The sequence below is a fragment of the Catharus ustulatus genome, chromosome 6, assembly GCF_009819885.2.
Source record: "Catharus ustulatus isolate bCatUst1 chromosome 6, bCatUst1.pri.v2, whole genome shotgun sequence".
NCBI classification, from domain to species: Eukaryota; Metazoa; Chordata; class Aves; order Passeriformes; family Turdidae; genus Catharus; species Catharus ustulatus.
This window is the reverse complement of record NC_046226.1, coordinates 45,772,213-45,797,798: the sequence shown is the minus strand read 5'-3', so window position 1 is coordinate 45,797,798 and position 25,586 is coordinate 45,772,213. Positions and strand designations below refer to the sequence as shown.

Genomic DNA, 25,586 nt, shown 5'->3' with positions numbered 1-25,586 from the left:
AAGCAGGACCCAGGGGAATGGAGGGCAGGATGGAACCTCTCATAATTAACAAAAGTGGTCAAAACAATTGACCTCCAAATGTGCTGGTGTCTTTGGTTAGAGTGTTGAAGAAAAGGGGGAGCCCACTGATCCTGCATGGCTACATGCCACCCATGGGCCTGTTGACCTTTGTGCAGTCACTTTTGTTCCACTGAATTTCAGCTCCTGTCTGCATTGCAATCACAGAGCCAGGATATCTGCATTGCACTCATGGCTGTGGGGCCAGTGTGTGATGCTTGCAGTTTGCTCAGTTTGTTGGGGTCCCTCACTGACTTGGTTCATCCTTGTTCTTTCTTCCTTTTGTTCCTGCCCCACTGCAGGGATGTCCCATTCTCCATTGTTTACTTCCCACTGTTTGCAAACCTGAACAAGCTGGGCCAGAAAGACCCCAATGTCAAGGCTCCGTTCTACGTGTCCTTCCTGTCGGGATGTGTGGCTGGCAGTACGGCTGCAGTGGCTGTCAATCCTTGTGATGGTGAGTCCTGAGTAACCTGTGGTGGTGGCCTGGTGCCAGGTGACAGGAGTCAGTGACCCAGGCTGGGCCAGGTGAGGAGGAGGGTGACTGTGCCAGCCTTTCTGCAGCATCAGCTCACAGAAAGGGACAGCTCTGCTGCCTCCAGCTCTGATGGTGTGAGTTCAGCTCAGCTACAGCTTTGGCCACAGCTTGCACAGAGCTTTGCAGTACTTACTAGGTCTATCAGGAAGAGGGTGTCATTCATTTCAGTTTTTCTTGGCAGGAAAGGGGACATTTCCATGTGGAGTGATAATATGCAGACCACTTACAACTGTATGGTCTGGGACAAACAGAGGAAGCCTCAGATCTGTGGCCTTTTCTCCTGTTCTACAGCCTCTGCCATAAACACCACCTTGGTTTCTCTCCTGTGAAAATCACCAGAAAGCAACTGCTCTCTCCCCAGCACTGCACATTGTATATTTTAGATACCTCTTCCTGAAGGAGATGAGCATTTAAAAATAAGTTCCCACTTTGCAGAATGATACCTGAATTTGGAAGATCTAAAGCTTAAGTCAGCTTTTGAAACCTTGATGACAGTGAGAGAGGGAGGGATTGGGGTTTGGGTGGCTTTGTGTTTCTTTTATCCATTTGTAAAGGAATGGGTTTGTTTTCCCTGATAGATGTATGAAAATTGTCTGTATTCTTGGTAATTTTGTTTTGACCATTTCAAAGACATTACTCAGGGTGGCTCTTGCCTGCTATGCCCCCCGTGCTCACCGGTGTCTCCCCTCTCTGTCCCTCCCAGTGATTAAAACGCGGCTGCAGTCCTTGCAGAGGGGAGTGAATGAGGACACCTACTCGGGGATCCTGGACTGCACCAAGTAAGAATTCTCATGATAGATGTGTTTGGCAGTGCCAGGCAGGCAGTGCAGCTTCTATACCCAACCAGCAGCTGTGCTTCATGTTCCCTGTGCCTGTGCTTTCATCAATGAATCTGTCTAGCTGGAGATGTATATATAGATATATGAGCAGAGGTGTATATATATAGTTTTATAAAAGAGAACTTCCCATATTGAGCAAGAAAAATATAGCATTTAAATTAAAATACTTCTGTTCAAACCCCAGTAGTCATAACACTGAGATTTTATTTCTGCAAAGGGAAGCAATGCTGTGGTAGTCTCTCCCAAGGCCCCAGCTGTTGGAAAATTCTACAGTATTGAGTCTGTGATCCCTCCTGGGACTGCTCTGCACAATGTCTGCAGGAGCACTGGCAGAGTGGGCTGTCCCCAGCTGCCTTATCCTTTGATCCTCTGCTAAACTATGGTCTGGCTGCTTCAAAACACGAAGGGACTTTTTCTGCTTTTTTATTTCTGTGGTAGCCAGAATCTGTTGCCATCTGGCTCTGTTCCATGCTTTGGGTGGAGCTTTTGAGCAGGGGGACCTCTTTATGCAAGCATGGGGTTGTCTTAGCTGTACTTGCAGACAGAGGCAGCCTCTCCTGCTTCTAGCCAGATGTAGGGATGGGGCAAGTTTCTGCATGGCCACTTGCAGAGCACTTGGGCGGTGATGGGTGATTTGCTGTGGAGGCTGTGCCAGGCAACAGAGCTTGCCTGGGTTTAGTCTCTGGAGGGAGGCAGTAAGGCAGGGCATGGCCAGGGGCTCTCCTGGAGGGGTGGGATGGACACTTAGCTGTCTGTGCCATTTCTCCCCAGAAAGATCTGGCAGAGGGAAGGGCCCACGGCCTTCTTCAAAGGGGCCTACTGCCGAGCCCTGGTCATTGCTCCTCTCTTCGGCATTGCACAAGTTGTCTACTTCGTGGGCATCGCGGAATTCCTGCTGGACCTGCTCCCCAAGCACCGGGCCTAGCCCCGGGCTGGCTGCGTGTGCCCTCCCGCCCTGTGCAGCGCTGGATTCATCCCCGTGTTCGCCATCCGTGTCCATCGATGTCAGAGCAACAGCACAAAGGGTTCGCGCAGGGACGCGAAGGGACCCGGTGCCCAGATGGGCCAACGGGGGAGGGAGAGAGTCCCTTCTCTGCCGCCGTCTGGAACCTGCCCCTCACGCTCCTTCCACGGACAATACTTAATTATTCCTCTCTCTCTCTCTGTCTCTTTTTAATTTCCTGGTTTTTGGTTTTAAATTGTCATTCGTAAGGACACTGGTAAGCACAGACTGGGCTTGCAGACCCAGAAGTCTCCTCTCAGTCTCGGGGTGGAGGAGAGACGGGAAAGAAATAACTTCAACCCTCATGCACCTCAGTTTCCCTTTCTGCCTGGAGCTGCCAGCCATCTGAGGAGGAGCTGGAGGGGCAGCTGTGTCCCCTCAGCACCTCCTTGGCTCTGCTGACCTCGGGTCAAGAGTGAATGCTGCACAAAGGGGGCTTATCTCATTGCTGCTGGAGGCAGGGGTGGGATGCTGGAGCTGGCAAGTTCCTTGGCCTAGAAACCTTCAGTCCTCCTTTCTCCCTTTTTAAAAACTAGTTGGACTTAAATGAATTCTGATTGTTCCTATTGGTTTTGTAATTATTTTTGTTTTAAAGCAAAGGGATATCCCTCCTAACTAGGTGTCACAGGCACGTCAGGTGAGGTGCAGAAATAAGGTGTCTGCTCTGTAGGGAACATGTCTGTGGGATCACTTGAATGTCCAAAGGTGCTTCCCTGCTTGGCTAAAGGCACGGAAGTGAGAGGAAATTGGGATCAAGTTATTTTTGGTTTGGGGTGGTTTTTCTGGGTTTTTTGTTGTTCTTGTTTTATTTGGGGTTTTTTCGCCTTTTTGTTTTGTTTTGTTTTGCTTTTTGTTTTGTGTTTTGTTGTTTTGTTTTGTGGGGGTTTTCTTTAGTTCTGTTTTGGTTCTTTTTTTTTTTGTTTTGGTTTGGTTTTGGATTTATTTTTTTTTTTTATTCAGGGTTGTGGGGAGGGAAAACCAAATAAGAAGCCACTTACATTCCTTCAGCCAGCCCACCCCTAGAGTGATAAAGCTGTGGCTGCAGGTGTAGACCAGCTGATCTGATTTTTTCCCAGCCTGACCCCAGGTGTGTGGAAGGAGGCACTGGCTCCAGTTCTGGCGCTGCCCAACCCCGTGGAGCCGCAGCAGAAATGCTGCACCTGTGGGCTCACCCTGCCAGGTGAGAGCACAAGGTCCTGTTGTGTTCTGGTGTTTGCCTTGGGTGTGACTGGAGCCAGCAGGTGTGGAAGAGACAGAAGGTCACATTCTCTGAACAAGGAGCTGTTTGTGTGTCCATCACTCGAGGGGGTGAGTCCTGTGCATCACAAGAACATCCTGTTTGCTCCTGGGGTGGGGATTGGTGGTGGGTGGCAGGGGACAAATCCTACACCTACAACCTGCTCTGTCAAAGGGACACTGCCCCAGCCAATATCACTTGTCAGAGGAATTCCTCATTCAGTACTCTCTTGGGCTGTGTAATTAATTCTGGTTTAAATGATCTTAAGTGTGAGATCTACCAACCCAGTGTGATCTTCTCCGTTATTTATTCCATTTGGTGCGACCCACCCAATTTTGGTGTTGAAATTAAACTGGTTGAATTCACTTTTCATTCCTTCTTTTTGCTTATTCTCCAGGCACCTGCTTGGTGTTTGTGTTTTGAATGTGTATTTAAATTAATTTTTTTAATATCCTTGTTTTTAATGTTTAAAAAAAAACCACCTCTGTTTCACCACTCTTTAGTTAGGTTTTTGTGAAACTTGTATGTTGAGGGCCTTCTTCCTTGATGCATCCTTTTTCTCTTCAAAAAAGTTGTTTTGTGGCTGATTTGTTACTTGTCACTTCACATATGTGAATAATTTTTTTTTCCTTAATGACTTAGTGTATCTGGGAATGAATCTGTGCAAAGGCAACGATAGATGTCTGTGCTGTGTGTAGTGCTGTGATCCTGCTCTTGCTCTTGGATTTCCCTTGGGTGGATTAAAAGAGAAAGGTTTATTTTATTTTTTTTCTTTAAGGTGCCCCATTCCTTGCTGCTTTTTGATTTACAGGGAGGGACCTCAAAAGAGACCTTGCTGATAAAACTTGTGGGGTTTCAGCTTGCCCTTCTTCCTGCAAGGATTGTCCCCTGAAACTGGGTGGCTTGTGGCTGCAGGGGTGTGTGTGGGGCACAGGTTTGTATGGTGGGGTTAAGTTTGAAGGAAAATTTGGTGCAGTGAAGGGCTGAGGCTCAGGGAAAGCTCTCCTCATCCTTCGGGATGCTTTTAAAAACTTCTTTGTAAAACTGATTGTTCCTCCTGAAATCACCAGCTCTTCTTCCACTGTGCAGGAGCTGCTGACCTAAATGAGGCTGATTTCTAGCTTCTTGGACTTGTCCTTGAGCCAGCTGGACCTGGGGAGGTGACAGGGCATAACAGCTGTGGCTCTGCAGGACAGGTACCCCTCTCTCCATGCAGGCAAAAAAAAAAAAAAAAAAAAAGTTTGAAATGGGAGAGTTCCTATCAGTTTAATTAATCACCTATTAAGTGAAACCACTCTGCATTGACAGAAGCATTGAGGAATGAAAGTAAATAAACACGCCTCTGCTCCCCTCCCTGCAGGTGCTGCTGCGCCCTGGGGCAGGAGCCAGCAGCCAGCACCACTCCCTGTTCTTCCCAACTATTCCTTTGGCAGAGGGTCCTCAACCCCCCCTGGCCCTGGTAACCAAGAGGGGAATTCCTGGAACACTAAAGGAAACCATCCTACAAAGCTAAATATCCTGGATAACCAAGGGGAAATTTTCTGTTAGACAATGTAGGAATTTCCACGTAAGGACTCAGGGCAAGTCCTTGACAGCAAAGGGGGAAATATTCAGGGCATTTCCAGAAAGCAATGGGGGAATTTCCTACAAGGCTATTAGGGGGATAGCCTAGAAATAGAAGGAGGGAAATTTCATGAAAGCAAGGAGGAAATTGCCTCAAATACTTGGGAAATTCCTGAAAGGCAGAAGTAATATTGCTTAAGAAAGTAACAGTGGTATTTCTGAAAGGGGAAATTTCCCAGAATGCAAAGAAGGAATTGCCTGGAGAGGATGAATGATATTTCATGGGAAATAATTTCTTGCTTTCCAGTGTCAGGAAATTCCACAAAGGCCAGAGGTACATGTCCAAAAAGGAGACAGAGGAATCCTCTAAGTTCATTGGAACAGGGGAACAGAGTCCACCAGGGCACACAGCTGTGGGGTTTTCTCTCTCCAGGTTTCAGAGGGCACAGCCTCTTTCTATCCTAAACTCCCGGCCCCGTTGCCCTCTTCCTTTCCCCATTGGCTGAGGCATTAGGAAGGCACAGCCTTCCTGACCCACCTACCACACATCCCCCCTCGAACCCAGTGTGCTACCCCAAAGCTCAGAAACTCAGGCTGTGCATTCCCTTGTGTGTGTCAGGAGCTCTGCAGCAAACCTGCTGCCCAAAGGCAGCAGAGACACTGGGACCCACTGCAAACACATGGACACCCACACCTTCACCCATCAAATTGTAAAGGCATCAGCTTTCCTCTCAATCTCCCCTCTTCTTATTTCTTGTCTTTACAAGCCCTAGTTCTTATTAACTCAACCCCTTTTAACAACCTGAACCGTTTGAAACTCCCCCTCCTGACTTTTCTACAGTGATCCCTGCTCCAGGTGTGGCAAGTAAATACAGAGAATAAAGGAGACAAGGACAGTTCAGATGAGTCCATCCATCACCACAGGGTCGTGGATGTGGCTGCTGCCAGCCTCAGTCTCCCATCCTTTCCTTCCAGATGAGAAATCCAAAACTCTGCAGGGTTCTGAGACCTTGACCAGGTGTGAGGGGTGCCCCCATGTCCATCTGTCCTGGCTGCTGTCCTGCAGGATGGCTGGGTGGGATGGACAGCAGAGTCCAAAGGCAGCATCTCTGACCTCAAATAACTCCTATAAGGGTCTCAATGACCTCAAATACCCCAAATGACCTCACTTAACCCCTCTCAGGGACTGCAGGAGTACCTGGAAAGGCTGACCTGGAACAGCGAGCAGACACAGCAAAAGGGATAAAACAGGAATTGACTGAAAGGATTCACCTTGGGCAGTGCAGGAGCCCAGCTAGGGTTTTTACAGTTTTATCTGTTTTGGTTCATCCACACATTGGGGTCAATTGTCCAACCACAGCCCCAGGCTATAAAGTCTCAGCCCCCTTTCCCTCACCCTTGTTTTTGGTTTTTGGGTACCAGCTGTCCTTGATTCTCCAGCTGGGAAGGGATTGGTTCGTCCAACCACCCTGTGACGAGAACTTACACCTAACACAAAGTTTCAGAGTTACACACCAAGCAGCAGAGAACCTGAAAAATATCAAAGCATCATATAAAATATAAAGGCATCATTTTCCCCCTTTAGAGGCTTGACAAGGCCTTTAGCTTGTCAAGTCTCTATTCCAAATATCTACTAATAATAGGTATTTTATAGCAGATAAATATCTAACAATAGTAAGCAACTAGCAACAGATAAATATCTAATAGTAAATAAATATCTAACAATGTATAACTATCTAATAACAATACATATCTAACAGTAAATAACAGATAAGTATCTAACAGTAATTAACAATAACAGTAAACAATAATGAACAATAATAAATATCTTAACAGTAGTAGTGTCCTGTAGTGTCGGGTGTTATGCAAAGGAAAATAATTATTATCCTGAACAGTTCTTTAGGCATAGAAGAGGAATCATTTAAAGCATGTTTTCTTCTGCATCAGTCTCTGTTTTTACAGTTGTTTCAGGAGCAGAAGGTCTCTTAACTCTGGAGTAGTGAATCCAAGTCCTTTGCCAGCAGCTGTGAGTGCAGCGAGGGTGGTCAGCAGAACCTGGAATGGTCCTTTCCCCTGGGCTTGTAGAGGATCACTGTCCCACCACCTCACACAGCCCCAGTGGGACTGGAGGGGATGTGCAGGTGTGTCCAGTCTTGTAGGTCTGGATGCAAGTCTGGAGCTCCTTCCTCCTCAAGCTTCACCATTTTCAATTCGTCAGATCTGGCTGAGTCCACACAATCTGGAGGTTTGGGTCTTTGCTCACCTTGCTGCACAGATTGACTCACAGGCTGCTCACGAGGCCCTGCCAGCTCCTCTCCATTCTGTGTGGAGCTCAGCTCCTCCTTAGGGAAGGTCTCACTCTCCCTCACCTCCTCACCTCCAGGGTCCAGAGACCCTGGGCCTCTCTGTTCCTGTGCAGTGTTTGGGGATGCTTTTTGTCCCATCCCCATCCACCTGCTCTTCACACATCTCTTCTGTTCCCATCTGCTCAGCATACTGTTTTCCATTCTTGACTTTTGGCACGAGATCCCCTTTAAGGAACTCTGCTGCCTCTGGGGTTGAAGAGCATGGTCAGTGACAGTCATGTCCTTCTCAGCTTTCCAAAGCTTGTAAAGCTCTGGCTGGTGCTTCCTCTCAACACATCCATGGAGATTTCACTGTGTCCTTCTGACATGAACACAGCACCAACTGCTTCCCATGCTCCATCCACCGAAGACAGGCAAAGTTGGTAGACCCAGCACAGTTAAGGCCATGGTTAAAGCAGCATGGGAGCTCTAAGGAAAGGTTCTCATGGACTCCCCAGCATCCTGTGTCACCTTATCAAATGGAATTCAGTATTCAGAACTGATGGAGAGATGAGAGTCATCTCGTGATGGAGAAATGCTTCACAGCTTTGGGCACTTCCTGGGAAAAAAACCCCACACTCTGGAGAGATGGAATACCATGACTTGGGTTCCCTAAAATGCAAGTAATTCCAAATGACCTCAAGTAACCCCTACCAGGGACTCAGTGAACTTCAAATATCCAGAAATCACTTCAAATAACCCCTCTCAGGGACCCCATGACCTCAAGCAGCCCCAAATGACTTTATGTAACCCCTGTGACCTCAAGAACCCCTAAGGTTCTGCCCCCTGAGCTCTCAGGGGGAGCAGCCTGCAGCACCCCACAGCAGCACATCACAACCAGGCTGGCAGGGATGTGAAGCAGACTCTCCCCCAGCTTCCTTCCTTCCCTGGTCCCTCCATTCATCTCCTCGAGGAGTTGGCTCCTCAGCAGCAGGGTCTGAGCAAGCCAGAGAACTCACCTGGGAATGGCAGCCCTTCAATCGTGCCACACACAGTCAGTAGCGAGTCTTAAACTGGGTTAAAAAAACCCAAAAGTGATTAATACTGTCACATAAAGTATAAAATATAAAAAGTATAAAACAGCCCAGTGGACACAAGCCAACTTACTGTTCACATCTCGTTCTTCCTGGCCTCTCCCAACCCTGTACAACGTGTTTGAAGGGAATGGGCAAAGGCAGCTGTGAAGATCACACACAGTGGTAATTCACATACACCCAGATTCACCAATAATGGTTGAATAAAACCTGCCCATCTTTCCTACCTATCAAAAGAACATTTGAAGAATTGTTCCCCCTTTGGCATAAAATTCAAATCAAACAGAGAAGTTCCCATGTCCCACTTCCCAGTTCAGCAAGGGCTCTGGTGTGGTGAGCCCCTGGCATAACAGAAGATCCCGATATCCTTAACAATCCATTTCTAATGTTCATTTTTACAAATGGCACATTGATTCATTCCCAATCACTGTCCTGGTGGCCTCCCCCTTCCCTTTGGTCCTGGGGCTCCCTGCACTTTTTCCCATTGGGGGTTGTAAAAACTGTGCCATTATTATTGCCTGTACTTTTACCTTTTCCTCATCCCTTCTTTCATATCTTTCATATACCTGAGATGCCTTTCTAAACAATTCCCACAAGGGAAAGGGAACAAGGGCCCACTCAGCCTCCTCTCCAGCCCCTGCTTCTGCTGCCTGTGGGCTCTTACTCCCCCACAGCTGCCAAATTCTTTGCAAAATCACTTTCCTCCCAGTGACTCTAACAAAATCCCTTCTCGTATCAGGCCAGGCTTTGGTGACACCTCGTCTCTCACAGCGTGTACCACAGTCAGTCCCTGTGCCTTTCACTGCTCACCAAACCGCTCCCACCCAGCCGCAGCGCCCGGACACCCCCACGGCCCCGGCCGGGCCCCCGGGCCCCTCTCCGGCAGCAGCTCTGTGGGGCAGCAGGGGCTGGCACAGCTCAGCGGGGCTGGCACAGCTCAGCGGGCACAGCCGGCAGTGCCCAGCACGGACAGAACATCCCGCACCCCAGGGACGGACAGACGGACGGAATTCCCCCACCCCAGGGATGGACAGATGGACGGAAATCCCGCAGCCCAGGGCTCGGGCTGAGCCTCGGCTGTCACAGCCTCCCCCAGGGCCCAGCCCTGCTGCCCTCCTGTGCTCTCACATCGGGCACTCCTCACCGCAGAAAAACCCCATAAATCCCCAACGGGAACTGGACAAACCCAAATCCTGCACCCGGCTCCATAATGGCCCGGGAAGGGGTGGGGGTGTGGGAACACCACCTCCCTGTTTTCCCTCTCCTGGAAGCCGGGAACACAAACGACTTGCAGCTGGCCGGTATCACACTGTAGATTTTGAAGGTAAAGCAGAGAACTTTCCCAGTCCTCGGTGTTCTTTCCTTATTGCCTGCTCTGGAGACCCTTTCTCATTGCCCCCTCTGGGTGTCCATATCCTTAACTACCTCGGGGAGAATGTACAAACCCATTCAACATTCCCCCAGAGGACCCTCTGAGGTATTCTGGGATCGTCAGCCCTACAGTCGAAACCTTTTTTAACCTTCCTTTGTTGCCCACCCTGAGCATCCTGCCGTGTTTTATCTCCCCAAGTTGTACTCACCGGTGAGATTTGCCGAGACCCTCCTCCACTTTCCCTCACTAGCCCTTCTGGGCATCCATGTCCAGTGGTCCTTTCCTATGGAGTGTTCACGGACGCCTCTCCTGTACCCGGCCAGTTCCCCATCAGTGTCCTGGTGCTGGCCAGCGCCGAAGGGAGCTGCTCACCAGAACCGGGGCAGGCGCCTGCAGCTCCTCCTGCCCGACCTAGACGCTGGAAGGGTCCTGGACGAGTCACCAATTGCCAGGAAAATTCCACCAAAGCCAGAAGTTTGTGCCCAAAAAGGAGGCAGAGGAGTCCTCCAGATTTATTCAAATAAAACGAGAAAGCCCACCGGGGCACACACGCACGGAATTTTCTCTCTCCAGGTTTCAGAGGGCACAGCCTCTTTCTATCCTAAACTCCCGGCCCCGTTGCCCTCTTCCTTTCCCCATTGGCTGAGGCATTAGGAAGGCACAGCCTTCCTGACCCACCTACCACACATCCCCTCTCGAGCCCAGTGTGCTACCCCAAAGCTCAGAAACTCAGGCTGTGCATTCCCTTGTGTGTGTCAGGAGCTCTGCAGCAAACCTGCTGCCCAAAGGCAGCAGAGACACTGGGACCCACTGCAAACACATGAACACCCACAAAATGTAAAGACATCAGCTTTCCTCTCACCAGGGAGTTACAGTCATGGGGAAATTTCCCAGGAAAACAATGGAAATCCTCTAAGCAGTGGAGGAAAATCGTAGACAGGAATGGAAAACTCTAGAAAGCAACAAAGACATTTCCCAGGAAACAAGGAGGAAATAGCCTGCAAAGTGACTGGGAAATTTCCTGGAGAGCAAAGGGGGATTTTTTTAGGAAGGAAGTGGGAAATTTCCTGGGAAACAAAAGGCAGTGTTCTCAAAAATCATGTAGAGTGCTTAGCAGGCAGGAGGGATTTCCTGGAAAGAAGAAATTTCCTCAAAAATAAGCAGCACATTGCGAAAAAAGCCGCAGTCCCGTGCTTCAGCCCCACTGACCCCTCCATCCTTTCCTGGTCCTTGTGTAAGGAACTCGAGCTGCCTCTCAGGGAGTCTGGGTTGGTTCCACCGCTCCCTGCAGAGCTCGAAGGGCTCCGGGAAGAGCCGGGCAGTCGCTGCTGCTGCCCCTGACCCGCCTCTGTCGGGACAGGCGCTGGTTCGCCCCTGCCTCGGTGCCGAGCGCTGCCCGCCGCACTTTGGCCTTGATCGGTCTGTCATTTTTGGCAGCACGGGCTTAGTGCGCAAGCCAAGGCAGCCGGGAGAAGAAGGACTAAAACAAACATTTGGAATCGGCCCGGGGGTTTCCAGCCCCGGGAAGCCCCCGCTGGAGCGGGTGCGGCCGCAGCCCCACGCTCAGCGTTAGGTCCGTGCATTTATTGTAATTGTTGATAGTCTGGGAGGGGTTTGCGCCCTGCACAAGGGCTCCGCCCCGCCGGCAGCGGGACAGTTTCACTTTCGGAAGGGACACGTGATTTCCAGGAAAAGGGGAGGGCAGCTACAGAACCGGGCAAGAGGCGGCCGCCCCCCGCCGAGATCACCGCCCGGCACGGCTCGGCACGGCACGGCACGGCTCGGCTCAGCTCTGCGCACCCGGCACCATGGCAGCGCAGGACAAGGAGGGGTAAGCGGAGCTCGGCACCCCCGGCCCGCCCCGGGTCGCCGTTCCCGGGTGGCCCCGGTGCCCGCGGTGACGGTCCCGCGCCCGCAGGGAAGCCCAGAAGCTGCGGTTCGGACCGTGGCTGCTGAACGCCATCAACAGCGGGAGCTACCGGGGGCTGCGCTGGCTCGACTCTGCCCGCACCATCTTCCGCGTCCCGTGGAAGCACAACGCCAGGAAGGACATCACCAGCAGTGACCTGGAGGTCTTCAAGGTGGGTGGGACGAGTGTCACCAGCAGCGACGTGGAGATCCTCAGGGTGGGCGGGGTGAGGGTCGCCAGCAGCAGCCTCGGGGTCTTCAAGGTGCGTGGGATAGCATGGTGACAGCAGCAAGCTGAGGTCTTCAAGGTGGATGGGATGTGGGAGCTTGGAAGGTGGGGGAAGACCAGTCATCCCTGGAAACCTCCATGCTCATGGAGCCAGGGACCCCATGCTCACCTCCCTGCACCCCCAGGCCTGGGCAAAGGTCAGTGGGCGGTATGAGGAAGGCTCCGAGGACCCGGCCAAGTGGAAGACCAACTTCCGCTGTGCCCTGAGCAGCACCCACCTGTTCAAGCTGGAATACGACAATTCCAAGCGTGGTGATGACCCCCACAAGGTCTTCTCTGTTGTCTCAGGTGAGCCTTGCCCCATGGGGAGGCTGTGTTGGGTGGGGGTGGGCAATCTCAGGACCTCCCATTCCAGGTACTCTCCTTTCAGCCACCCTCCAGGACACTAAGGAGGGAGATTCCAGCATCCTGCAGCAGGAGGGAGATTCTGACATCCTGAACCCTGTGGTGGCCCAGCAGGTGGCACAAGAGCAGCTGCAGGTAGCTGGGTGGGCACAGCAGACCAGGGGGTTCCCTGCTGCCACTCCACAAGCATTGCTCCCAAGCTGCAGCCCTGCACCTGGCCAAAATATGGGCTGGGTGCCCTGGGAACCACAGCAATGAGATCCCATTCTCCTTCTTTCCAGCTGGAGCTCCAGCCCCAAGACAGGGCCTCAGCAATCACTGTCCCAGGTAAGCACTAGTCCCACAATCTTTTTTTGGCAAGGACACCCACTAGGCTCAGTTGGGACTGATTTTGTGGCTCTGAGACATCCTACCTACTGTGCTCCCCCTTAGAAAGCACCGACGCCACACAGCTCTTGATTCTGGAGGAGCTGCTGCAGCAGTGTGGCATCTCTCCCCGCAACTTTGGCTCGCAGGCCACATCCTGGGAGCCCGCAGGTGAGCAGAGTTTTGCTCGCGGGTGCAGAGCTGGTGCCTCCCTGGGTGAGTGACCCCAGCACCTTCCCACAGGTGGTTTCCCTGCAGGGGACACTCCTCACCAGGACACCCTGCTCCAGCCTCACCAGGACATCCTACTCCAGCCTCACCAGGACACCCTACTCCAGCCTCACCAGGATATCCTGCTCCAGCCTCACCAGGACACCCTACTCCAGCCTCACCAGGACCAGGAGGCCTTGCTCCAGCCTCACCAGGAGGCCCTGCTCCAGCCTTATGCAGACACCAGCCAAAACAGCTGCTTCCCTCCCACAACATTTCCACAATGGGTGTCCACGGTTGAGCAGCCCACCTACCAACCAGCAGGCCTCGTGCCACCAGTGGAGACGGGTGGGTGCCCTGGGGCAGGATCTGGCCCTGGCTGTGGGAATGCCATAATGGGGTGGGAAGAGGCCAGGGTGTTGCCATGGGCACCCCCTGCTGATGCTGCCCATCTCCCGCTTCAGGGGCCGTGCCACCGCCGTGCCACCTGACGGAGGGCGTGGTCCCCGTGCAGTACGCGGCGGAGGCGACGGTGTTCGTGCCTGCCGCCAGCTCTGTGCCACAGCCACAGCTGCCACGGGCTAACTCAGGTGAGGGTTATTGATTATTAATAGCTATTAACTATTGTTGCAAATGTTAACAGTATAGGGGTGCTTTGGGGAGGGGGAACATTTCTGTTTGGAGAATGCAGCTGCTCATCCCTTTCTGGTGCAGAAGGCATCTTGGATGTCACCATCTACTACCGGGGGAAGGAGTTCCATCGGGAGGTGGTTGGGGGCAGCCAGTGCCTGCTGACGTACCAGCTCCCCGAGGCCCCGTGCCCCTGGCACGTGGTGCACTTCCCCAGCCCTGCCAGCGTGGCCGACGGCAAGCAGCGGCGCATCACCGAGGATCTGCTGGGCAACGTGGGACTGCAGCTGGAGATTCGCGCCTCCAAGGTCTTTGCCACCCGCCGGGAGAAGTGCAAGGTGTTCTGGGCCTTGTCCCAGCAGCTCGAAGGGGGCGAGGAGCCCCCACCCAACCTGCTCTGCCGGAACCAGGAAACACCCATCTTTGACTTCAACAAGTTTTGCATGGGTGGGTAGGGGTATCACCTAGTTCCCCACATGTTGTTTCCTGCCCAGCCTGGTTTGGGGCTCATGGGAGTCAGCCCCAGGATGTTACAAGCATCCACACCTTCCCAGCCCCTCTGTTCCCCCAGGCTCACCCCAAAACTGAGCCCTGTTTTGCCTCACAGAGCTGTGCGACTTCCACAACGGCCAAAGGCGACGATCCCCTGATTTCACCATCTACCTCTGCTTTGGGCAGGCCTTCTCCAAGGACAAGCCTAAGGAGTCCAAGCTCATCCTGGTCAAGGTGCAGTAGCCAAAAGCCAGCACTAGCCCACTGATGCCCAGGGAAGGGGAGAGACCCTTGGAAGCCAGGGGAGCTGGGATGTTGGGTGTTTGAGGAGGGGGACCGTCAAGGTCGAGCTGGGTAGGAGATGGAGGGTCTATGTACCCAAAGAGGGACCAGTGGGATTTTGGATGCCCAGGGATGGGGACTCCTAGTTGATGGAGAGATGATGGAGTTTCCTCAGGGACTGGGCAGGAGGAGCCTCAGGGATCAGGAATGTGAGTGCTTCAGTGCACAAGGAGGGACATCCTCCATGGGCAGTGGAGATGGGGATTTGGGAGCCCTCAGGATCTGGGGCAGATGAACATCTGGATACCCAAGGAGGGGGTACCTTGGCAGCTAAGAGAGGTGGGGGAATTGAATGACAGGGGAGGGGGTACCCTTGAAGGCATGGGGGGCTGCATGACCAGGGAGGGAACCCTTGGGTACCAGGGAAAACACAGAGCAGGGGTGGGCCAGAGGACACTCAGGGTCTGGGCGGGATGGTGTGGAAGGCAGCTGCCCAAGGACAGGGACCCTCAGGGGTTGGGGGAGACAAAGGGTGCCCCAGACATCTCCCTGCACTGCAGGAGGACAGAACCATGCAGGTTGTTGCAGCCACATCAGGCAGCCGTCCCTAACCCCGATGTTTCCTGCTGCAGCTGGTGCCCAAGGCCTGTGAGCTCTACTACGAGCAGGCGCTGCAGGCAGGAGCCTCCTCCCTCGACAGCCGCACCATCAGCCTGCAGCTCTCCAACTCCTTAGACCTCATGGAGCTCATCGAGCAGTACAACATGCAGCTGGACTGACCCCTCCTCCCCACGGCCCTGGCACAGGCAGCAGGACCACTGCATCCCAGGCTCTGCAAACCAGCACCCCCAACTCAAGGACAGCTTCACCCAGGGACCAGTTCTGGAGCTCACACATTGCTTTTCCCCACCATCAGCTTCTAGTGTCTGTTTTTGTGGAATGTGGTAATTTACTGATTTCTTTTCTTAATTTTTCCAAGTTAAAATATATATATATATAGAAACGTAGTTCTCTCTTGCTGCTGTTGTCTGGATATCTGCCTCTGCTATCAGTCTGAAATCTTCACCCCCTTCTACCCACAAAACCACGGCGGCCTGTGCCCAGCCTTGTCTCAGCAAAGTCCCTGCTGGCAGGAGCAGGCTGGTATCAAAGCTTTATCAGCACCTTCTTCCCCTTAAATTTGAGTAGGTGAGATGACTTCCCGGTGTGAAGGGATGCATTTATCAATGCATTTATTGCCATGCATTAAGGCTGCAAACATGACTTGAAAGCAGAATGTGTTGAGGACAGCTTGGTTTGGGCTAAACAAAAGTAATTCTTCATTGAGCACTGGCCCAGGATTACTCACTGGAGATGTTCTGGAAAAATAAGACAGTAACTACAACATGAAACACCCAGACCCCCAGCTCAGAGGTGCTGAGGGGGTGGTATCTCAGGGAGGAGTGTGAAAACCAGAGGGCTGCCTGAAGATGGGATGTGCCCTCTCCAGGCTGAAAACAACTGCACCCCCCTCATTTCAGGAGCCTGACCATCACTGTTGGTGCCTGGGCAAGGGGAGGTAGCAGTGTCCTTACCTGCCTAGTGACCTGGATGCTGCTGGGCCCAAAGGTGGTGGTCCCGTAGCTCGTCACGTAATAGTGAGCAGAGGGCTGTGCTGGGGGCTCCTCCAGTGGCTTGGGTACTGTGGGAATGGGACACCCGTAGCACCTCAGCTCCGTGAAACCCTCAGCCCTCTTTCCCCTGAGCACAGTTGCAGTACAAACTCGGGACACTGGGCTCACCTTTGGGCAGGAGCAGCTCTGCACCAAAACGGTGCCCACACGTCCCACAGGTTTTAATGTCTTCCTTTGTCCTGTGGAGGAAAAAGCCCAGGAAAGAAGGAGCAGGAGCTGCCCTCAGCACTTCTCATGGAATGTGATGCCAAGGCAATGGAAGAGGCTTGCTCTTCCCACCCTGACCTGGGCTGCAGCTGTTGGTGGGAGAGCCACTGCTCTCCCAGGTGCCTGAGCACCTTCAGCTCTTCATGAAACAGGGACATGTGGGCACATGTCCAGAGCGAACATTATTGGCCTGAGCCCCAGAGTCTCAGCTTCTTCACCTTTGCCTCCATGCTCCAATTTCCCACACCAGTAAGTGCTAACACCACATGGACACGAGCTGCTATGGTCTGGAGAAGGCACTGTAGTGCCTGGTGAGTTCCATGACGAATTTCACATGGCTTTTAGAAGCTGGCCAGCTGCACCAGCACTGCAGTAGTGCCCACCCGGGTCCCTCCCTTTCTTGGGGCACAGTGTGTACATACGTGGCACCTGTGCCATCCATGTCTGGCCAGAGGAGCTCTGCGGGACAGCCGGACGTTCGGCAGGGAGACTTCACACACACGTGCAGCCCCGGCCACTCTTCTGCGAGCTTCTGGATGATGAGCACGACTGCCACCAGGAAGTCCCAGGCAAACTGGAACCCTTCCAAGCCAAAGGAGAATGTCTGGCTTTCCTACAGCCCCCAGCCACAGCAGCCCAGGAGATTCTGTTGTGACCCACACATCACTTCCAGCCCACAGCCTCAACTGTCAGACCAGCTCCATTTCGCCTGTTAACCAAGCCTCCGTAAGGAATTTAAGGTATGTTGGAAGAGCTCCCCAACTTGGATTTGGTTTTCCTTATCACTTGAGGACCCAGCCTTAGACTGTACTCTGCTGGGGCCTTCTGGGGAAGGACGATCCATTTGCTTCATGGCAAGAATGAAAACTTGTCTTTCCACTTTCATGTGATACCTCTAGAGGAGTCCTGAACAGAATTGCATGGAGGAAGGGGAAACCTCTAAGTGGACTGCTAGTGGATCCAGGCCAGACTAGGACATGTAGCAGAGGCTTCTTGGGATACTTCCCATAGGGCTGGAGGTGGCAGGGGCAGAGGTAAGGAGAGACATGAATCAGAGATCTTACCTGTCCTTTCTGATGGCTTTCTGCAGCGGAGCTCCAGGTAGCTGTAGGCCCTCTGGTTATTCTCTTTGATCAGCACAGGTTTGCCATTGCATACCAGCAGGCAGGTCGCCTTGGCCACCCAGTGTGTGCAATAGAAGGAGCAAACTTTCACCAGGAACCTGCAAGGAGATTGCCCATGGCTTTCAACACTTTTCTGCTGGCTTATTCCTAATACTGGGAGAAAACTGGCACCAGATGGACTTGAAAATATGAACCAATTTTTGGTAAGAACCGACACCAAAAGAGGACCTTCCCCTACTGAAAGCAGGAGCAGCCTCTTAAACCAAGAGATCCTTCCAGAGATGGCCATCATGTCCTGGTTTTGTCTAGGATGGAGTTAGTTTTCTTCCTAGTTGCTGGTACAGTCCTGTGCTTTGGATTTAGGATGAGAATGATGTGGATAACACACTGATGTTTTAGTTGCTGCTGAGCAGGGCTTACGTCAAGTCAAGGATTTTTCAGGTTCTCAGGCTGCTCTGCCAGCGAGGGGCTGAGAGTGCACAAGAAGCTGGGAGGGGACAGCCAGGACAGTTGACCCCAAATGACCAAAGGGTTATCCCATACCCAGTGGCATCACACTCAGCATATAAACCTGGGGGAGAGCTGGCTGGGGGACCATTGCTTGGGAACAGGCTGGGCATGAGTTGGTTAATACTGGGCAATTGTTTCATATTTGCATCACTTGCTCTTCTTCGATTTTATTTCTCTCTTTGCTGATTTCCTTTTCATTATATTATTGTCATAGCTATTATTGTTATAATTCTAATTTATTTCTGCTACTAAACTGTCTTATGTCAACCCATGAGTTTTCTCACTTTTCTGATTCTCTCCCCAGTCTGGCTGGGGAGAGTGAGTGAATGGCTCTGTGGTGTTTGGTTGCTCGTTGGGGTTTAACCACAACACCATCAGATAAAACTCTAGATGCAAGTCCAGAAAACCAGGAGAAGTTCCAAAAACTGGTACACTTCCAACACCCGTAGAAACTAGAGCATTCTTGGGTGAAACTGTGAGACCTCTGCCTGCCTGGATGAGCACGGATTAGCCAAACACCCCCCCAGCTGTAAGGGAAGCCAGGAGGAGAGTGGTCTTTGCCACTGCCACATCCAGGCAGTGATCATCACAAGGGGTTCACCCAGGGCCCCACACGTGTGTGGTGCAGCTTAGAAGCCATCCTGGTATCCTGACTCCCAGCCTCAGGCCTCAGCAGGTACAGTCTCAACAGCCAAGGGCTTGCTGAGAGTCGTCCTAGCACTGCACTGAGAAAACTCAATCCCACAACCTCACTGATGGCCAGAAACCAGTGCTTACCTCTGGAAGAAGCCCTCAGGTATTTCGGGTGAGAAGTAGGCACGGATGTGGAGGTCCTCGGGGTGATCTCCTCCCCACACCTCAGACACTTCCTCTGTCTGGTTCAGGTAGGTTGGGAACAAGTACCAGGACTCGCCTTGGCTCCGTGTTATCTCCCATGGCTTCCCAGGAACAAACTCCCTGGCCTGTGGGTTGAGTGCTTCACTGTGCTTCACCTCCAGGCAGAGCTCAAAGTGCTCCAGGAGGCTGAAGAGCTTCCCTCTTCCTCTGCGAGGCCTGTGTCCCATGATCTCCTCAAAGACATCCCACATCCCTTCCGAACAGAGCTGGTGCTTCACCAAGGCACGCACAGCCTGCTGGCACAGCATTGCCTTTGACTTGAAGGTGCACACCCAGTTGGCTCTGTCTCTGATGGTGGCACGCTCCCCGATCAGCGTGTCCACGGAGATGCTCTCCAGCTGCTGCACGAGGCGGTGCCGCACCAGGAGCTGCACGGGGACACAAGGAGACATTAGGTGCCAGTGAAAGGAGCCCAGCAAAGCTGCAGAACTTAGGCTCTACAGAGAGGGTCCTGATGCTCACACTGACCTTGAACATGGTTATTAAAAAAGTTGGCTGGAGAAAGACGGTGCTCTCCAAGTGCTTGATTTCCTCGTACCACACGATGAGCCCGATGCGGTGCAGGTACCGCAAGATGTCCTGGAGGAGCTCTCTGCCCAGGCCGGCCAGGTGCTCACGCTGGGACAGTTTGCTGACTAAATACTGGAGGTCCATCATGCCTAGAGGGACATGCAGAGCTCAGCATGCATCTATCAGACAGATCATTCCAAGGCTTCAGAGAGCCAACAAACACCAGCAGCATCCCACGTCACCTATGCCATCCCTGGGGAAGCAGCTGGGATCAGAGTGATGCTTGGTGACTGTGACCAAAAATGTTCTGCCTCTCCTCAGCTGTCCAACTGCCACCCTGAAGCTCCCACAGCCTTGCCTTGCCTCAGCAGTGCCAACAACCTGCCAGGACTTTCTGTAAAACGAGGCTTATACTGGGTTTTTTTATTATTGTTTGAGGAAGCAGGTTTGTTTCCAGCCAGAAAACCTCCGATTGCCAGTTAAACCTCAGACTGTCATTCAGCAATGCAGAGAGACAGGCCACAAAATCTGGCTTATCTCCACAAAAGCAAAGCATTTGCTCCTCCTCCTCTAATCCTACAGTGTCCAGAGATGTCACTGGGAACTGGTGGTGCTCATACCTGGTTTAGGTATATAAGCAAGGGGCTGGAGCTGCCTGCTAGTCCTGCTAAGTCACAAGATGCATGGAAAAAGGATCTAGGGAAGGGTAGGGGCCATTAAATAAAGTTAGCAGGATGTAGATTTGAAAACCACATAGTTGCATTAAAGCTGTGGAGCTCCTTCCTGCTTCCTTCATTCCTTCTTAATTGCTTATACAGGGGAAAGGGGAGGAAATAAAACATCACTGGAAAGCAAGAAATGAGACAATGTGGCCTGCTCAGGCATGCTCAGCATTAGCACTGCAAGGTCTTCAGTGTCACACAAACAAGGCCAGAAGGTGCAAAAAGCACTGGAGAGCCCATCCCTAATTCAGGAAAGCCCTGGAGGGAGCCCAGCCCCTGGCACGGGACAGAAGCTCCTCCCAGCAAGGCGTGGCAGGGGTGACAGGGCACTCACCATGATCTGCCACCTCCTCACTCCGTGCAATATCCACGATGGCAGCTTCCACCTGCCTGTAGACGGGCGGTAGCACCCGGACAACCTCAGGGAAGAGCTCCTCATTCTTCACATGCTTCAAAATGGTGGCCTCGAGCTTTTTGATGTCACAGTGATCCGTGCAATTGACAGCAACTAAGTTTAAGATCTGGAAAAGAGGAAGCACATACCTGAAAAATGCTCATCCAGAGGAGTTTTCTAGCCTGTGAGGCAGTGGAAGGACCTAATGCCCATGAGGTCACCCAGGGCGAGACACACCACTGGCTCAGCTTCAGAGGGCACCTCCTTCACACCTCTGCCCTGCAGCAGTTCCTGAAAACCACCTGGTGATGGTAAATGACCCCTCACACTCCTCCTCAGGCACTTGCTATGAGCCACAGGAGGAGAGGCCCATCACCCACCAGGGACAAGGACCCTGCAGGTCACAGCCAGGGGTTACCACACCCACTGCAGCCTGGAGAGAGGCTGCAGTAGTGGCCTGATGCATTCACACCAGGTCACCTGAGCCAGTAGCACACTGGGCTGCCAGAGGCAGCAGGGTGACCTCAGCCAGCCAGAACCCAGGATTATCTCAGCCCTACGGTTAGCGTGCAGCTCTCCATCTCTTTCAGCTTCTCCCACTGGTCCACGTAAAACTTGGGCTCCTCGCTGCCCTCCAGGTTGTCGATGAAGTGAGCGAGGTTGCTTTTTCTCTCTGCCAGCATGGCTGTGATCCTGGCCATGATGTCATGTGTCTTCTCTGCTACCTCCTGCTCCTGGCAGCAGTCCACGTGGGTTCCCACAGGAAGCACCACCGAGTTCGGGACTCGCATGGACAGGTTGTTGATCCAGAAACCAACGAGCTCCTTGAAAGTTTTGTTGTTAGTTTGGTACCTGGGGAGGGAGAAAAAGAAAATCCCAAATTCACGCCTTACCCTCTGCATCTCCAGCCAACTTCCACCAGTACAGGCCTGACCACACACTGTGTGCTATCCCAGGAGCTCACTGGACAAGAGCCCAGACCTCAGAAGCTGACGTGGGCTGTATCCAAGCTCATCCTTCAGTTCCCCATCCTTAAGCTATGGGGTGTAGCAGAGTCAAACCCTGCTGTGCATGAGAGCATCCCTCCATAGCACCAAGCCAAGTGTGATGCTCCCTCCATGTTCAGGAACACCACAAGATATAGAGGGATCACAGAGATTTGCTTCTTGCAGAAAGCAAGTCCATTTAGAAGGGGCTCAGATGTCGTGTAAGGAGTAGATGCTTATTCAGCTCCTCCAAACAGAGGCCTTTGGCAAGGTGATGACAGAGCTGGTGGATTAAAAGGTTCATCTGCAAAAAGGGGGAGAGGGAGAGCCAGCTGTGCCAATAGTGAGAAGACCAAGCCTCAAGGTGCAATAGAAATGGTGTGAATTTGTGCAGTGCAAAGTTTCCCCAGCTCCTTTTTAGCTTCCCCACTCTACCTGGAACCCAAACCAGCTCAGCACTTACATGTGAAGATTGATGACGAGGATGACGAGCGCCTGTGGGGTGATGAACACGTGGTGAGTCATGTAGTATTCTAGCTGGCCAGCAAAGTCCCAGAAGAGAAACGTAAAGTCCTCGATCTGGAACTCACTGATCTCTATCCCAACAGTTCGCTCTTCCTTGGGCACCAGTTTGGACTGTCCTTGCTTCAGGCTTCTGCAAATGGTGGACTTCCCTGCCAGTGAGGCCCCCAGGAACAGGGTCTTGACCCTCTTGTCCTCCTGCCCCAAGCCACGCTGAAGTTGGTTGAAATAATTGCGGATCTGCTGAATGCCACCAGCACACACTTCACTGGGCGGCTCCCGGAGAGGGTTCCCGCTGGCCTTAAACATTTTCAGGGATTGTCCCTGGAAGAGCTCCTTGGGGAGCTGGCGAAGGGCATTGTTCTGCACATAGAACTCCTGCAAGTGTGCCAGCTGCAGGACCGGCTGCGGGAAGGTCCGGAACAGGTTGTTGGAGATGTTGAGGTACTGGAGGCTGCCTTGACAAGCTGCCAGGTCCCTGGGGAGGGCACAGAGACGGTTGTTGTTCAGCCGCAGGTGTTTAAGCCTGGGGAGACGGGAAAAAACTCCCTCCGGGATGGCCCGGATTTGGTTCTGATTCAGCTCGAGCCTCTCCAAACAGACCAGGCTCTGGATTTCACTGGGAAAGTCCACAAACTCATTCTTGGACAGTATCAGCTTCTTGAGGTTGCAAAGCTTAGAAATGCCGGTGATGGTCCTGAGCTTGTTCCTGTCGAGGTCAAGGCTCTCCAGCATGGAATTGCTCAGGACTGCAGGAGGGAGCACACGGAGCCTCTGGGTAGAGAGATTCACTTCGTGCAATTTGTCCTCCTGCTCCTGACCTGGACACATGGGATAGGGAAGGTAGTTAAATGAGACTTTGACTCTTTGGAATTGCAGACCAGTTTTTTCTTTTTGCATGTCTTTGGGTAATTTTGGCCAGCAAAGAAAAGCAGAGATGATGGTTGAACAGTGCAACCACAATCACTGCTTGAACAGCTCCTGTGTCCTCTCAAGAGAGGAACTGAAGCTGAGGATCTTGGCTGGGACTGAAGATGCAGGAACAGTTCCCACCAGATGTTGACCTGCAGCCCAAGTATCACATGAACGGATTTGCTCTCATGCTTTGAGCCCTACAAGAGCTCCAATCACAGATGCATCTACCCCAAAACTGGGAGTTTTCCAACCCCAGCAGTGGGCTGTGGGGGCAGAGCTGATGTCAGGACAGCTGCTCCCTTAAATAACTCACCCAGCCCACTTGCAGCTCTTGACCACAGCCAGGGGGATGCGCTGAGGCCAGGGCCAGTGAGTTCAGACACTTCCTTTTTCACATCCTCCCCCTCCAGATGCTGCTGTGATTCCCTGCAGGGGTACTCCCAGCCCTGGGAGGCTGGGGAAATAACACAGGGACGGTGGGGTTCCCCAAATGACAGGGCACACAGGCAGGGACTCGGTGAGGGCTGAGAACATCCCTGAACAGAGGGGGTTGAGAGAAAAGAGATTTGCAGGTGAGGAGAGCGCCAGCAGGATGGGAATCACACAATACCAGAGCAAAACATGGGTAGATTTGCTTTCCTCTCCCTTGTTTCACTTCCTCCCATGATGCCAAGCACAGCATCCCCTTATGCAATGCACCCTGCTCAGGACTGACTCATCATCATTTCTCAGCATCACCACTGAAACGTGGGACATGCTCCAAGCCCAGCAGGAAAGCAAGCCTTCACCCCCTCCCAAACACCCAGTCTCTCCCTCAGGGACGAGCCAAAGAACTCCCACCACCAGTGAGCCAGAACAGTGAAGAGCCAGGGCAGCTACTCACAGGCTCTGGGCTGGGCCATGACCCCGCAGCGTGGCACCAGCTGGATCCTCCAGGCACTCGCCTCCCCCTCTCATTTCCTCCTCTCGTGTCGCTCCCGCCTCCCAGCCTCTGCCGGGGAACCCCACCCTCTCTTTCTCCATCCAACCTCACAGCGGCTCTCAGGAACCCGAGCACCTCTGGCCAAATGGCAGGGCCAGGGTTTTGTCCCAAAAGCAGTACTGGAGGTCACCTATGAGACAAACGTGGTGACAGAGTAGGTCCCGAGTCAAATTCTTGGTGCAGCATCCCTCCCTGCCTGTGATGGACGAGCTTTCAGCATCACCACTCTTGCACAGGAATGAAAAGACACTAAAAAGAAGTCATATTGTTACCAAACCTGAATGTATCAAGTAAGATTTCTTCCCTTAAGCAGGTGGCACACTGATACAAGAGGGTCAATTAGAAAGGGAAAAAAAGAAAAAAGCAGTATGTAATAGTATACACAGTATACTAGAAAAACTGTTTTCTAGAACATGCCAGAACAGGCATTTTTAGGTATGTTTGTCATTGCCTTTCCCAGGAGGCAGCTTACAATTCGATAATCTAATTTTAATGGCAGACAGAATGAAAGAAGCAGTACTCTTGTTCATGTAACTTCAGCAGAAAGCACATGCAGAAGGTGTACTGTTCAGTCTCACTGCTCCCCAGGCAATGGCAGGTGCAGAAGTAACAAATTTAACAGGCCTTAACAGTGCAGGCACTCCTAATACACCCTGCAACAGGCTCTTACCTTTGCTGCCAGTACGAGCATTAAACAAGAATTTAAAGTACTGAAACAGCCTGAGAAATGGAAGAGACTGACACTGTCCTCCTCCTGATAGACTGTAGCTGCTTCTATTATTTGGTCAAGACTTATTTTTCACACCACCTACCCTTTTTCACTCATACAGGCAGGTTATGGCAGAATTGCTCCTCTGAGATACTCAGAGGTGTCCAGTTTCCAGCCTAAGTGTATGCACAACTAAATCACATTCTCTCATCCTTGTGGCAATAGTGCCATTAAAGTTTCTGAATTTTTATTTTGTCAAGAAATCTATCAGCAATATTTGTATTTACAACTCCCGCACCCATGTTACAAGTATATATTCTAGCTACAAGTTTGAAACTATACCTTCTCTGCCAGCTGCTCTTCTGCAGCCAGTACTGAGTCTTTTCCAAAAATCTTCAAAGCAACTCCAAAGTTATCACTTCCTTATTGTCCATCCAGGTTGCACTTCCAAAGAGGGAGCATACAGAACCAAGGAAGATTAACTCCAAAATGCTCAGGATTCATCCATAAACACTCCTCTAGCACAGTGAGTGATAGGAATGAATTATTGTGCCTGTCCATACACTAGTGGTGTATAGGCTAACTTTGTTTAAATAGTAAAAAACAAACTCTCAAAATCAGTTCCCGCGAAGGGAAAGCCAGTTTCTGATTTGTAACTTACTGTTTTTCTCTTCAATTTCTCTGTGAAACATCTCCTCCCTAGTAGGATTTGATGGGGAATGATTCAGGTCAGGTTCAAGGGTGCTGAATGCCATTTAAGGGCTGTATTTCAGACGGTCACTGTTGCTCTGCAGTACCTGCAGGTGAAGAGCTTTGCTAAAGCAATCAAGATGAAGTTAGAATGTGTGCTGGTCTCCTTTGATTCTTGCTGGGAAGACCAGTTCTCCTGCAGAGGAGGAAGGACAATTACTAATCCAACTCCAGT

At 51.9% G+C, this 25,586-nt stretch overlaps 3 protein-coding genes across 10 annotated transcripts in view; 2 read left to right on the top strand and 1 right to left on the bottom strand.

Moving 5' to 3' along the window:
- SLC25A22 (solute carrier family 25 member 22) overlaps positions 1 to 2,988 on the top strand; it is a 49,470-nt gene extending 46,482 nt beyond the window's left edge. For all 3 annotated transcript variants that reach the window (XM_033063094.1, XM_033063095.1, XM_033063096.1), the window contains 3 exons: positions 360 to 514; positions 1,299 to 1,374; positions 2,206 to 2,988. In XM_033063094.1, the coding sequence (XP_032918985.1) occupies positions 360 to 514; positions 1,299 to 1,374; positions 2,206 to 2,359 (385 nt within the window). In that variant the 3' untranslated portion in view covers positions 2,360 to 2,988. The remainder of the gene's footprint in view (positions 1 to 359; positions 515 to 1,298; positions 1,375 to 2,205) is intronic.
- A 1,913-nt stretch (positions 2,989 to 4,901) lies between these two features.
- IRF7 (interferon regulatory factor 7) lies at positions 4,902 to 15,616 on the top strand. Of its 3 annotated transcripts, none has more exons than XM_033063187.2 (11): positions 4,902 to 11,819; positions 11,907 to 12,069; positions 12,311 to 12,473; positions 12,556 to 12,665; positions 12,812 to 12,857; positions 12,963 to 13,067; positions 13,140 to 13,454; positions 13,571 to 13,696; positions 13,821 to 14,183; positions 14,344 to 14,462; positions 15,143 to 15,616. In XM_033063187.2, the coding sequence occupies exons 1-11, from the start codon at positions 11,797 to 11,799 to the stop codon at positions 15,287 to 15,289; spliced, it is 1,680 nt and encodes a 559-aa protein (XP_032919078.1). In that variant the 5' UTR covers positions 4,902 to 11,796; the 3' UTR covers positions 15,290 to 15,616. The 3 variants fall into 3 exon arrangements, with proteins under 3 accessions (XP_032919078.1, XP_032919077.1, XP_032919075.1); XM_033063186.2 differs by having other exon boundaries at positions 12,541 to 12,665; positions 13,824 to 14,183; XM_033063184.2 differs by having other exon boundaries at positions 12,541 to 12,665.
- On the bottom strand, positions 12,132 to 23,909 carry LOC116997937 (malignant fibrous histiocytoma-amplified sequence 1 homolog). 4 transcript variants are annotated; one of them, XR_004418273.1, is made up of 12 exons: positions 23,854 to 23,909; positions 21,997 to 22,876; positions 21,108 to 21,399; positions 20,488 to 20,674; positions 19,390 to 19,580; positions 18,802 to 19,289; positions 17,455 to 17,612; positions 16,813 to 16,972; positions 16,292 to 16,362; positions 16,085 to 16,191; positions 12,404 to 12,593; positions 12,132 to 12,222 (listed from the first exon to the last, which is right to left on the bottom strand). XR_004418273.1 is itself a non-coding variant. In XM_033063182.1 (11 exons), exons 1-11 carry the CDS (start codon positions 23,870 to 23,872, stop codon positions 15,851 to 15,853), a joined length of 2,571 nt encoding a protein of 856 aa, XP_032919073.1. In that variant the 5' UTR covers positions 23,873 to 23,909; the 3' UTR covers positions 15,718 to 15,850. The 4 variants fall into 4 exon arrangements, 3 of the variants coding, with proteins under 3 accessions (XP_032919073.1, XP_032919074.1, XP_032919072.1); XM_033063182.1 differs by lacking the exons at positions 12,132 to 12,222; positions 12,404 to 12,593 and adding an exon at positions 15,718 to 15,868; XM_033063183.1 differs by lacking the exons at positions 12,132 to 12,222; positions 12,404 to 12,593 and adding an exon at positions 15,718 to 15,857.
- Positions 23,910 to 25,586: the final 1,677 nt, after the last annotated feature.